The 14571-nt window shown below is 37.6% G+C and overlaps 1 protein-coding gene across 4 annotated transcripts in view; it reads right to left on the bottom strand.

The window, feature by feature from the left end:
• Positions 1-14571, bottom strand: part of LOC108709441 (inositol 1,4,5-trisphosphate receptor type 3) — a 187013-nt gene that overhangs the window by 55660 nt on the left and 116782 nt on the right. For all 4 annotated transcript variants that reach the window (XM_041583821.1, XM_018249260.2, XM_018249263.2 and 1 more), the window contains 3 exons: positions 5266-5374; positions 1856-1946; positions 1145-1314 (listed from right to left, as the gene is read on the bottom strand). In XM_041583821.1, coding sequence (XP_041439755.1) covers positions 1145-1314; positions 1856-1946; positions 5266-5374 — 370 coding nt within the window. The remainder of the gene's footprint in view (positions 1-1144; positions 1315-1855; positions 1947-5265; positions 5375-14571) is intronic.

Here is a 14571-nt window from a genome sequence, read left to right as displayed (position 1 = left end):
AAGGGATAAACAAACACTGCTTCATGTTGCCATTTACTGGTAACACTAGGGGCCCATTTACTTAGCTCGAGTGAAGGAATAGAGGGAAAAAAACGTTGAATTTCGAATGGTTTTTTTGGCTACTTCGACCATCGAATGGGCTACTTCAACCTTCGACTACGACTTCGAATCGAAGTACTGTCTCTTTAAAAAAAAACTTTGACCCCCTAGTTCGCCACCTAAAACCTACCGAAGTCAATGTTAGCCATAAGGGGGAGGTCCCCATAGGCTTTCTTAGTATTTTTTGGTTGAAGAAAAATCGTTAGATCGATGGATTAAAATCCTTCGAATCGAACAATTCGAAGGATTTAATCGTTCGATAGAGCGATTTTTTCTCGTTCGAACGAGCAAATTGCGGTAAATCCTTCGACTTCGATATTCGAAGTCGAAGGATTTCAATTCGGCAGTCGAATATCGGCGGTTAATTAACCCTCGATATTCGACCTTAAGTAAATTTGCCCATAAAACTATGTAAATGTTTTTATATATAAAAAATGGAAAATGTCTTAGCCCTCCATTGAGTGAAGATCATTTGCAAATAGTTTGACAATATCACGTTCTACACCATAGGAAAATGTTAAAATTAACTTCCCATTTGACCAGGGCTGCTCCTGACATCAGGCAAGGTAAGAAAGTTGCTGCAGGCAGTGTGTAACTGGTTACCAAGGATGGCAACAAGCTACTTCTGGTAAAAAATGTTTCATAAAATGGAAATTTGCTCTTCTACTTTGGAGAGCATATGGGGTATACAGTAAGTACACAATTAACAAATCCAAATATTGCTGCTATCTGCACTAGAGATGTGTACTCCTTTGACCCGCTTTAATGAGAAAAGGTGGGTGAGGGTGAAGGTATTAAGGCTACTGTATTAAGACTGTAAAATAACATCCAGAAACACACAACATACTATTACTAAAATAAAACATTGTTTCTACGAAAGGTCTACATTCAGAAAATGTGTTTAACTGAAAATTTGGATAACCCTACATTGGAAGCATACCCCTAACTTAATAGGGTATATTATTTTTTCCTTTAAATTTCAATAAAGCCCCATCTTTCTCTTCTGCTCTAAAGATTAATATAATCAAAGAATACGTTTTGGCACCTGTATTTCTGTGTTCCCTCCATCCAACAATCTGATGGCCAATAAGATACTCTCCTGAAAGATTTTTTCATTCTTCGAGCTCATGATGAGATCAGAAACAAGTTTAGTAGCTCCTTCTCGATCCAGCTTGCATTGGATTGAAGCTATCATAGCCCAGTCTTGATCCTGACCTATCAGATGAACATGAGTATATTAGAGTGAATGATTATATTTAAAACAATAACAGTAATTAAGGTTGATAGAAGAGAAACATTTATTAACTTAGACCCTTTGCTCAGATACATTCTACCTGCCCTATAAGTACAATGACAGTAAATAGTTCCTGCCAGGGGCTTAACTATAGAGGAAGCAGACCCTGTTGCTGCAGGGGGGCCCCAAAACATGTAGGGGCCACATGAGGTCCTAATCCATTTACAATTTAAATAAATATTGGTAAAACCGGTCAACCTGTGGGCCTGAAAAATAATCTGCTGTGGGTAGCAAACTTTGCACCTTTTATTATATTGTCTCAATGAGTTCTAATATGAGTACTAAGGTGATTCTTCTGTTACCATAACCTGTCTAGCCTTCATGACACCCTTTACTTGTTGCATGTTTAAAAGCAAACATTTTATTGATTGCTATGGGTTACTTCACTTGGACAAACATAGTGCCTTTTATTGCATATGGGAGATAGGTACACATTAAATGATTAACAAATCAAAATATTACCAATTGCAAAGCTGTCAGCTGACTCTCCTTTAGCATTTAATTTTTTGTTTTGCAGATAAATACTCAGAAGCGCTCTTCTCAGCACATTTCCCTGTCCGCAGTGAAATGGAACACAAAATTAGATATACATCAGATGTTATACTAATCCTGTTGGTTAAAAACCAATAATGCACATACTGTACTGATCATATATAATAACCTACTTACTGAACACAGTTTAAACTGTACTTTAAGGGGCAGATTCATCAAGGGTCGAAGTGAAAATTTGAAGAAATAAAATACAAATTTTGAGCTATTTTTGTATACTTCGACTAGGGAATAGTCCAATTCGATTTGAATTAAAAAAAAAAACAACAAAATTTGAATTTTTTAATTTATTATGTACTGTCTCTTTAAAAATTTGACTTTGACCATTCGCCATCTAAAACCTGCCGAATTGCTGTTTTAGCATATGGGGGACCTCCTAGAACCTATTTGGAGTCAATTGGTGGACTTGAAGTTTTTTTTTAAATACTTCAAATCGAATTCGATCGAATATGATCTTACTTCGATTCAAACAATCGAATACAGCCAACTCACCCGCAAAAAAAAACGCACATTTTTTTTTTAAATAAATTTTTCAAAGATATGGGAGTTCAAAAAAACTCCTGTTACTTCGGAATTCGACCCTTGATAAATGTGCCCCTAAGTGAATGGTACCAATGGTAACTAAACACCTTTTTTTCCTCACTTATAAAATTGCATTATATGACAAGTTACCTTTTAGCTAGTGAAACAGCAAAATATCAGTTTAACAAAGCAATGGAATCTAAGGTTCAAATTATTCAATTCTTCACTTGCAATTTTGATTTGATGCAAAATCATTTTTATGTTATTTCATTTGATCACTATTTTATTTGCACTCATGGGGGCAAATTCACTAAGTAGCGAAAATGCGCTAGCGACGCCTTTGCCGCACTTCACCAGGCGAATTTTCGCCAGGGCGCCGCTAATTCCCTAAAATCCGAAGTTGCGCTCAGGGAGACGAACGGTAGCGAATTTGCGCAAGCGTTAATTCGTCAAGCAAAGCGAAGTTACGCTAGCAATTCCTAATTTGGTTACGGCGCCAAGTTAAAGTTGAATGGACGTATATGTAGCAGCAAATACATTACACTACACAAGCCTGGGAAACCTTCATAAAATAAAATAGAGTCGTTATTTTGCCCTACATATGTGCCCACTGTATAGTTTAGGTGCCATATGTTAGGAAATGTAGGGGGGAATGTACGATCTTTTTCATCCTATCACCCTTAAAAAAGGAAAAACCGCCAGCGTTTTTTGGGACTTAGAAAAGATTTCAACTATTTTTGAAGCAATCCCTATATACTCTATTGCACTTCGCCTGGTCTGAGGTGGCGAAGGCAAGTCTGGCGCAAGAGGTAAAGTTCAGTAAAATGCGCAAGTTAGTGAATTAGCGTAGTTACGTCCCATTCGCCATAGCGCAACTTCGCCTGGCATAAGGGTGCGAAGTAGCGCTAGAGTAGGTCTACTTCGCTAGCGAATTTACGCCAGCGCCCGTTAGTGAATTGGCGAAGTAACGAAATGATGTCACGCTGGTGAACTTGCCCTTTAGTGAATCTGCCCCATGGTGTTTTATTTTGATCAAGTTTTTTTATCTTTTGCAGGTTTAAAGTGGTGAGATCTTTTAATTTTTAAAAAAAATGCAATCATAATAAAATTAAACAAAATGTGAACACAAATGGAAAAATTTTGTAAATGTACCCCTAGAATAATGCAGGGATATCCTATACTAGTCTGCAAGTGTTTGTGAAATAAATACCTGCACAATACAAAACAAAAATGGCCGAAACATTCAAACTCCAATATGGTTGTGCAACATTTCATTAGACCTTCTTATATATATATTCTGCAACATAACTAGGGGGAGGCGGGGCCGGGTGCAGACCGCCCACCCTCCTCCAGAAGCAGTTTTTCCAGTGTTTTTTCACTGGTGCGAACTGCCGGCGGACCCTGGTACAATTGCACCCCCTGCTCCCTTGGCAGTTCCGCCACTGTGGCTATGTACTGATCTACGTTTAAAGGACAAAGAAAGGCCAAAGAATGTGCCAAATTGTTTCCCGAGTGACACATTTTTAACTTAAGCTTGTGCTCTTTCTTAAAATAAGTGCACTAACACTTAGCAAGTCCTATGGTTGCAATCTGGCTTCTATTCCAAATGAATTGCCTAGGCTTTTGCCTACAGAGACTATTACAACACCCCCATTAGCTCACCGTCTCATGTAACCACACCCTCCATTTGTATCATTGTGAAGTGATGTATTCTGGGACTTGAAGTCCCAGTCCAATGAAGTTTAGATACTGTTTATTTGCCATTTTACATTAGTCCAACTGAATAAGTTCATGTTAAAAAGGTGTATTTCCTTCAATAACACAGTTTTTCAAACTTTTGTCAGTAAAGAACAAGGAAAGAATAATTCAGTGGGAGTGTCAAAACATAAGCACCCCAAAGTGAATTCAATCACAAGTTTTTTCCTTGGGCAGGTGCTCCTTTTCAGAGAAAAAAAATCACTGGGGGATATTTCTAATAAAGCACCATGCTGCCATCATTCTAATGCCCAGAAACCCCTAGGAAAGAATAGAGCTTGCACATGTAGGGGCTGATTCACTAAGCTCGAGTGAAGGATTCGAATGAAAAATATTTCGAATTTCGAAGTATTTTTTGGGTACTTCGACCATCGAATTGGTTAAATTCGTTCGAATTCGAACGAAATCGAACGAATCGAACGAAAAATCGTTCGACTATTCGACCATTCGATAGTCGAAGTACTTCCCCTTTAAAAAAAACTTCGACCCCCTACTTCGGCAGCTAAAAGCTACCGAAGTCAATGTTAGCCTATGGGGAAGGTCCCCATAGGCTTGCCTGTGATTTTTTGATCGAAGGATTTTCCTTCGATCGTTGGATTAAAATCCTTCGAATCGTTCGATTCGAAGGATTTAATCGTTCGATCGAACGGAAAATCCTTCGATCGATCGATCGCAGGATTAGCGCTAAATCCTTCGACTTCGATATTCGAAGTCGAAGGATTTCAATCCGAGGGTCGAATTTCGAAGTATTTTTAACTTCGAAATTCGACCCTTAGTGAATCGGCCCCGTAGTGTATACTGAAAACTGAAAATTTTACAATACTGTGCATGTGTAGGATTGCAAGATGACAGCATGGTGCTTTATTCCTTTCAAGCTGTGTAAACAAATCCAAACAAAAAAGTTATATTTATTTTTGGATGATCAAATTGTGTGTCTGTATAAAGCATCTTAATAAGCTCATGTAAAAAGGGGGGTGGGTGGGTATACTTTCCCTTTATATAAGTCACTGTTGTCAAATACATTTCTTTGTACAATTTCTTTTTACCTGTTCTCCATAGTTTTTCTTTTTCATTAGCATTTGTTGAAGAGTCCTTAAAACTTTAATGCACAATTTCTCCTGGCTTGACATAAGATTTTTGGTGTGTTGAATTAGCCTGGAAAATATAATATATATTATTATATAAATATAATAAAAAGCCAAGATTCCTCTCTTTAACATAAACGTAATCATACAATTGCTATACCCAAAAGAGCAATTTACTGTATAGCATTTTTAACAGAGCAGAGAACGGATATAAAACAAAAGTCATTTAAATGTCCTGGTTCTTATGAGCTGATAAGCCCTCTGTATAATGAGCTGCTCAGCAACGAGTCAAGGGGCCTTCATGTTGGCCCAGCAACATAATCACTGCTGGGCTGACCCTCATATAGCAGACACGTGACAAATAGTGTAGTCTAGTATAGAAACATTTTTATCAGTTTTGGATTTTTACTTTTTCAAAAAATATATGGTGGGGGGGAAGGTGTACCACTCATAAAGGCAATGTGTTGATTTTGTGTATATATCTATGGCAATTTAAATGTAGTATATTATTTTTTTTTATTTTTATATATATTTCTTTTTATTTTAATAAAGAAACAAGTTGCAAAATACAGGAAAAAGCGGTGACTGGACAACCCAGTCCGCAATGCATGTTCAGTTGTAAATAAACAAATATTCCTGAGTATAACATGAAATCCGGAAAAAAAATTCTTTCCATTGTCGCAAAACACAATGACAAGCAATGTGAAGTGCTATGAGAGAACGAAAGATGTGATACATATTACATAATACAAAACAAGCAACAACAATAAATAAAATATAAACAAAACAAAAAAAAAAAAAAAAATGCTGTCTGAAACAAAGACGGAGAGTACAGTTGAACCCTCCAGGTCTACAAAGACATTAGGAGATACGCCCAAAAAATAAAAAACAATAATAAAAAAAAAAAAATTATTCGTTGCGGATACCTCTATAGGCTAGCCAAGGATTCCAGACTTTATTATGGCGCTTCAGTTTACCCGTGCGACAGCTGGTTAAGTGTTCAAGTACTAGGACAGAGTCCAATTTAACTTTTACCATTTGAACGTCTAGGAAAGGGGATTTCCAATTTTTAGCAATTATCTGCTTTGCGGCAGAGAATATATGTGTTACTAGAGACCTGGTATATTTATTTCCCCCTGTGACAAACTTATTAAGAAGGGCTTCCGCTGGATCTTTTCGTAATGGAAGACCAGTGACATTAGTGATCATAGCATAGATTCTTATCCAGAATCTGGAGACCTTTGGGCATTCCCACCAGATATGCATAAAAGAACCAACTTGACCACAGTTCCTGAAGCAAAGAGGCGATGAAGACGGGTACCATTTAGATAAGGTGGCGGGAACCAGATACCACTGATGAAGCACTTTTTGGGAAGTCTCTTGAATCAGAACATTAATGGAACAACGCATAGAGGCCGAGATAATGTCTGACCACGTGTCATCATCATAGCAGACCTTCAGGTCCCTTTCCCAGCGACGGACAAATGGCAAATCTCTAATGGCAGTCTGATGAGCCATATAGTTATATAGTACAGAAATCGACTTTTTCTGAGGAAGAACCTGCAGGTACATAAGTTCAAATGGGGTTGGACGTGGAAAAGTGTTTCCCTTCCAAATCGACTTTATGTACTGGCGAATTTGGAGATAATGGTAAGCCTCTTGAGAAGGCATGTCATATTGATCCAAAAGATGCTGAAGGGTAATTAAGGATGATTGCTTTATCAATGAATAAATTGTAGTGAAACCGTGTTGCTCCCACCATTGAAAGGCTTGTCGAGAAAGTCCTGGTATAAACTTCGGATTTGCAAAAAAACAGAGAGAGAGAGCAGGGCAGGAGGGAGATATCATATTGTAACGTGTCCGGAATCTCCGCCACAGCTCAATAGAATAAACAATAATCGGGTTTTTTTTTTTTTTTAACAATTCTTTATTTATCCATCAATGTATGAAAGCAATTACATATCTGGTAGCAGAAACATTACCATGTAATTACAATAAAGATGTTACACTTTCAAGCAGTAATGTGAATAAAGCAGTACAAGAAAAAAAGTATGAAAGTTTTACGTATCCGGTAGTAGAAGTGTCACCATGCAATTACAATAAGGACATTTCACTTTCAAGCATTAATGTGAATAAAGCAATACAAAAGGAAACAAAAAAAAAGGGAAACAAGGAAAAAAAAAACCTTTAAACATAATAAAAGGATAGCAGTCTTGGTGTTTGTTGTCCACTTTCTATAAGCCTTTGATTTGTTTTTTATTTTTGTTATTTAGTTTCAATCAAATTTTATTTATTAACTGGTAAGAAATGCTCGCAATCTTATTTATTTATTGATCTTCTTATGTGTATCACGGTGGATTTACCACTGGTTCCCACTCAACCCACATATCCCACACTTTATGAAATTTCTCTGGACATCCTCGTCTCATGTAAGTAAATTTATATAAGGGTATGGATCTCTCAACCAGACGTTCCCAATCAGCAAGTGTTGGGCCACATTGAGATTTCCACTTCATGGCTATTGCCTTCTTGGCATACACAAATCGGGTTTCATAGAGTATGTATAGGGATAGTGTTTAGCCATAAGACATTCCTAGCATAGCTAGAGGTCAGTTCCTCCAACTCAATATCAACCCACAACGGGGCATCTGGTCCCCCGTGCCACAAGGCCAACTGGCTAAATTGCGCTGCTAAATAGTATAAATGAAGATGGGGTATACCTAAACCACCCTTTTGTCTATTACGGGAGGCCACTGCAAAACTAAGACGGGGCCTCTTGTTGTCCCAAACAAATTTGTTAAAGGTGTAGTATATTATTTTTAATGTAAATTTACCCTTAAATGACCAGGGTGGGTGTTGTCAAATCTAAGTAATGTGTTTCGTTCTGTTTGTTTCCGATGCAATGACATTTGTCATCCTTTATTTTTCATTCTGGATACCTGCACATCAGCGTATTTGTATTCAACAAAATTCAATAAATCATTGAGGGAGTCCCACCATACCATAAAGACGTCAGGGTAGCGCCACATCGAAACAACTCTAAAGGGAATATAAGATATTCCAATATAGCCAGCCACAAGGTTAGCATATGATGGCACAACAGGACTCCCCATTGATGTACCATCAACCTGTAAATAAAGTTTACCTTTAAAACTTAAAAAGTTATGTTGCAAAATAAAAGGCTAAAATTCGTAAATGTATTCTGCAGATGACTCCTCAATTGCTCTCTTTCTTAAAAAATGTCTTATAGAATACCCAGAACACCCAATTCCCAGGCATTGAGAGTGTATAATGACTCAATGTCAACTGATACCAGCATACTTCATCCTCTGAGGTTAGCAACTAGTAAGTTTTTCCAAAAAATGCCCGTTGTCTTTGATATAACTCGGTAAACCGTACACCAGTTCCTTAAATTGAAAATCTCTATACTTTTGTGAATTTTTGTTAATCCATAAAGGGCTGCTTGTCGTGGATTTTTTTATATCCAGCTGCCTATAAACCCAGCTGTAACAAAGATTTTAATGTTTTTTTATATTTCACTCTGCTGTCAAAAATTAAGGGCATATAAAATGACCTATAAGACAACAAACGATGCCTTAGCGTAATCCTAAGAATTTATTTCTTTAAGGCCTTTCAGCTTTATTTAAATTGTCCTTATAAGGAAGTTGACTTGCATGCCCAAAGCAACCTATCATTTTACAACTTTCATAAATGTGTCATAGTATTAGATTTTAATGTTTTTTTATATCCTACTCTGCGGTCAAAAATTAAGGGCATATAAAATGACCTATTAGACAACAAAAGGTGCCTTAGAGTAATCCTAAAAATTCCTTTAAGGCCTTTCAACTTTAGTTAAATTGTCCCAATAAGGAAGTTGATACATGCCCAAAGCAACCTATTATTTTACAACTTTCAGAAATGTGTCATAGTATTAGATGGTAACTGTGGAATAAAGTCAAACTTTAATTTAAATTTTGGATTCACTTCATCCGATGTGGTTACCTTGCCCTTAAAGTATTCCTTTCATTTAAATTGCCTACCAAATTTAAATAAATCAATCTCCAAACCAAAAGGATCTAACTTGTCTTGTCTTTATTGTTCAATAAGGACTGCTCCAAACTATTCAGTGTCTGTGTCGACAAGTTAAAGACATTTATTTCTTCTTCTTGTGGGGTTTAATTTTGGACTGAACAACGTCTTCCACTCCTGATGCAGTGAACTTGTTTCCTGATCTGGACACACTCACTAGTATCAACATCAAAACTTGTGCTTGGTTGCTTGTTTCTTCTTGTTGTAGGGATATTGTGTATGTGAAAGCCCCTTGGGATACTTTGCATTTGGTAATATTCAGATGGAGTGACGCCTTGTGTCAGGTCAGCCACAAGTGAGTGGCTGGCTGGTAGGAGCCTATTTGCTGCATAACATGGGTAAAGTGGGTATTTGCCTTAATGATAGGCTGGAAACATGCTCTTAAGTTCAAAGATAATTTTATTAAATAAGACAGCAAGATAAGTGTAGTGTATCAGAAATACCAGGCCATGGTGGGAGGCAGGCGGCAAACAACAAGTCCGTAATATAGGCAGAGGGAAACAGGGAATGTCCAATAAACAGGCCTGGGCAGGCTGAAGACAAGGAGGAATCCAAAGAATAAGCCAAGGTCCAACCAGGAGATCCACACAAGGCTAGGCAAGGAACTGGACATGGTTTCAGGAACTCAGGAACAGGAACAGGCAGGGAGGGACCAGGCAAGGATTCAAAACAGCAAACCAGCAGGATCAGGCTAAGGAGCTCAATGATCAAGCAACACGGCTTGTAAGAAACAGGCTTATATAGGAACCTAATTGTAGATTGCCTACACGTGATATTAATGAGGGAGGCAGAGGAGGTAGAATAGCCAGGAGACATAACTAGTGATGGGCGAATAAATTTGACAGGCATGGAGTTGTGACAAATTTTTGCCTCTTGTCGCTGCGAATGTTTTCGCAAACTGTGCCGAAAATTTGCCGGCAAAAAATCCACCGTGGCAAAAAAAAAATTGGTGCGCATAAAAATTGGCGCACATAAAAATTGGCGCATGTCAAAATTATTTTGACGCCCGTTGACTTTGATGCATTTGGACAAAATAGGTAAGTGTATAAAAATTGAAGCTCGCGTCAAAAATTGTAGCACATCAAAATTATTTTGATGCCCATTAACTTCAATGCGTTTCGCCCATCACTAGAAATAACGCATGTACCTTGGGAAGACAGACCAGCACCAACTCTGACAGCCCAAGTGGTTCAGTACATTAGTGCAGGTAGTATTCATCACAGTATGTAAAGTTTGATTCCAGGTGATTCCTGACACCATGCATTTCAATCCATTTAAAATAAAGTCTCTCACGTTCATGCACTACATCCTTCCAATTAAAGCTGAACTATGCCTACTCCCAATTAAACTGCTCCTAAGATTATTACCACTTGGCTCTCTACCAGTTAATGGGTCAGTTTTTCAACAAATTAACAAATGGTCCAGAAGTGAAAAGTTTTATTTACAGTTTATCACAGACTTTGTAAAAGCAGTCAAATGGCTAATTTCTATTTAAACTGACATTTTTTTCCCTTTCAGCATTAAAAGGGTTAGGGTACAGTTAAACTTATTATTTTTAGGTCGGGAGTCCATATGGCTGATTTCTGTAAATCCCTGACTGAGCCAGAGGGCTGTACCGCGTGGTCAGTTATAGCAACACAGAACGGGGATTCGGTCAAACTATGAGCAGAGCGTGAATCCGCACCAATTTGGTTGGCCGAAAAGGACGCTGCTCAACGCTACACAGAGGATTCAACCCGCTCCTTCCCCTCTCTAATGTGACACACACGGGGCTGCATGCAACCGTGCGCAATGCCTCATTTGGTGAGACATGACTTATTTTATTACATTCATAAAGCTGTCACGTTTCTAGTGTGGAGCTGTGGAATATACCAGGCTATAAGATTTAGTGTCACGCTTGGAGCTAAGTGCACCCAAGCGCCCCATATTGCCAGGTAAGAGAAGTTTAAAAGAGATATATCCTAATTATTATTATGAGAGCTATATAAAATACAAGCTTTAGACGGACACCATATTTCAGCGGCAAGCCCAGGAATTGGGTTGATATTCAAATAAATATAAAGATATTGGCACTTTATTTTGCCTACAACAGTGGGCTATATATGTCTAAGCTGTTGATATAATTATGTCTGGATGTGTGTACAAAAAGGCCTTCTTGCACTATGCTCTCAGTAATGAGTGGCGTTTAATAACTTGTTTATAGCAGCGCAGGGCTGAGGACAACATATACACATAAATGTATTATTTTAGGCTGTGGGGTATGTGTACCTATTGACCTGTACTTATAACTTTGTATTAAGTGCCCTATATATACCTTTTCGGTTACATACCCTTTGTAGCTAAGGCTGTGTCCTTAATGACTTGAAAAAAGACATTTATCACTAATTGTATTGAAGTTGAATTGGATATCTTAGCCTTCTTAATCTCTAACTATTGAAGATATAGTTATACCTGTATAGGTAGTAAGGATAATCTCCCTGTGAAACGGGTTTCTACTATACTACTCTCTGGCACATTTAGGAGGGAATACACTTTATCAAACAATATAAAAAAAAAAAGCACGATGAATGAATTGTGGAATACTGATGCACGTATATTGAAGGCCAACTCTGTTTTCAATACAGATGTGGACACTTCGAGTGACTACTCAAATGTGTCTAGAATTTTTCGTGATTTTGAGAATTACACATATGGTGGGAAATTGCTTCACTTGAAAAATATGTTACTTCACAAATGATACCACGGGGTTTACGTATAAAGAAATTTCCCTCCTTTATGGAAAGGGATGAGATCTTTATGAGCAGTTGGAACAAAATTTTGTTAGACTGCTCATTCAGACTAATTGAATTAATGATTGAATATAAAGCAAAAATACACATGGATGTTAAAGGGGAGTTAAAAATGATTGAGAAGGATATAGAACACTATAAAACACAAGCACGTTTTGACAGTTTGTATGAATCCATTATAAAGAACATAAAGAAACAGGAGAGTGATATAATGGAAAAGAAAAAATTTAATAGAGATAGCCTTGATTACATGAAGGATCATTATCCTTTATAATTGGGCAAGTAATAGACGAGAAAATAGGAGAGAATATAATAGTCAAAGTTAGATTCTTAAAAACACAAGTACAGGTATGGGACCTGTTATCCAGAATGCTTGGGACCTGGGGTTTTCCGCATAATGGATCTTTCCGTAATTTGGGTCTTCATGCCTAAAGTCTACTAGAAATTAATTTAAATATTAAATAAACCCAATAGGCTGGTTTTGCTTCCAATAAGGATTAATTAGGGATCAAGTACAAGCTACTGTTTTATTATTACAGAGAAAAAGGAAATCATTTTTAAAGATTTAGATTATTTGGATTTAATTGAGTCTATGGGAGACAGCCATTCCGTAATTTGGAGCTTTCTGGATATCGGGTTTCCGGATAAGGGATCCTATACCTGTACTCCAAAGAAAGTGAGTTTTTCGAGTGTGGATAGGGATTCTCTGGATGGTTCCCTTGCTGGCTCTTCCCCAGAACAATTCAGAACAATTCCAGAGGAAAGTTGAAGAGGGCTTATGGGAACTGGATACCAAGGTCAAGGGACAGGGGAATAAACTAACTAATTTGAGTGAGAGAGAGAAACAAGCTTTGAGTGCTTTGAAAAAAGATCAAAGCATAACCATCAAAAATGCAGATAAGGGCGGTATGGTGGTAATACAAGACTCCACAGCGTATAGAACAGAAGCCCTTAGACAGCTCAGTGATCAGGAAGCCTATGTGAAACTAAAGGGGGATCCCACCAAACGGTTTCAGGTGAAATTAGAAAATTTGATCCGAAGGGCAGTGGAGGATAATGTTATATATATGGTATTGCGGTATTATCTAATCCCGCAATTGATAACTATCCCTACCTTCTATCACCTGCCGAAAGTACACAAGAAAGAGAGACCTCCTTTGGGGAGACCAATTATTTCTGGAATTGGCTCCCTAAATGAACACCTTTCTGAATGGATTGATGCACACTTGCAGCTCTTGGTGGGGCATCTGGATAGTTACACCAGGGACACCACACATGTGTTACAGCGATTAAATGATACTGGATGGGCTCCCACTCTAAAGGACATGTTATCACCCAGCCTCTTCAGAATGGAACCTAGGAAACGAGATATGGGGCCACTTATGTCCATGGGTAGTTACAAGTGTGGTAGTCGCAGATGCATTACCTGTGGACATATGAAAGTGTCTAAAAAATTTAAGTCAACAGTGACAGGAAAGGAGTTTAATATTAAAGGGTACATTAATTGTAACACTGCATTCGTGATCTATTTGATTACATGTTTGAAGTGCTGCAAACAATATGTTGGTTGTACCGGTAGAAAATTGAAAGAAAGAGCGAGAGAACATATGAGTCAGATTAGGAACCCCCAAACAGCAGAAAAAAGTAATATTACTAGGCACTTACAATGTGTAGTGGAGGGGATATAAACCAGTTCTCCATTCAAGGGATAAAGAGGGTGAGATTAGGAGTGAGAGGAGGGGACCACCAGGAACTCTTAGAAAGGAGAGAAGTATACTGGATTTTTCACCTGAGAATGCGTTTGCCATTAGGGCTTAATCATGAATTTGATGTGACATGTTACACCTAAATGTATAAAAACTGTAAAGAAATATACTTACCCTATAGCACTATAAACAGAATGTAACAAAGATGGCTTATGTAACTTAATGGAACAGTTTGATGATAATGAAGCATGTGCAAAGTTATAGATTAACTGAATTTTTTAAGAGTTGGATATGTATATACTACTAATGTATGATGTTGTGCTATAATCAATTTTAGAGATTGTGATGTTAACTGACAATTTGAATATAATGTACAACTTAAGACTATTATGTATAACTTAAAGGAAATGGTACAAATACCCTGCATAGGCACTATGGGTTAAAAAATACAAAGGAAGCAAGGCTAATTGCCTGTGACTTTTGATTGGTTTTAAAGAAAAAAAGGGTGGGATCACCTAGATTTAAATTCTGTACTCAATTTTTCACTGACAGACACACCTATGACTAAGTGCCAGAGGGTACGAAACGCGCAAGGTGGGCCATGTGGGGTCAGTATGTACCGAAAACTTTTTAATGTGATTAAGAATAAATGACTTGTTTTTACCTTTAAGAAGCCTTGGGAC

This window comes from Xenopus laevis, chromosome 2S, assembly GCF_017654675.1.
Source record: "Xenopus laevis strain J_2021 chromosome 2S, Xenopus_laevis_v10.1, whole genome shotgun sequence".
Taxonomy (NCBI): Eukaryota; Metazoa; Chordata; class Amphibia; order Anura; family Pipidae; genus Xenopus; species Xenopus laevis.
Note: the sequence above shows the minus strand (reverse complement) of the source record. Positions and strands in the feature narration are given on the sequence as shown.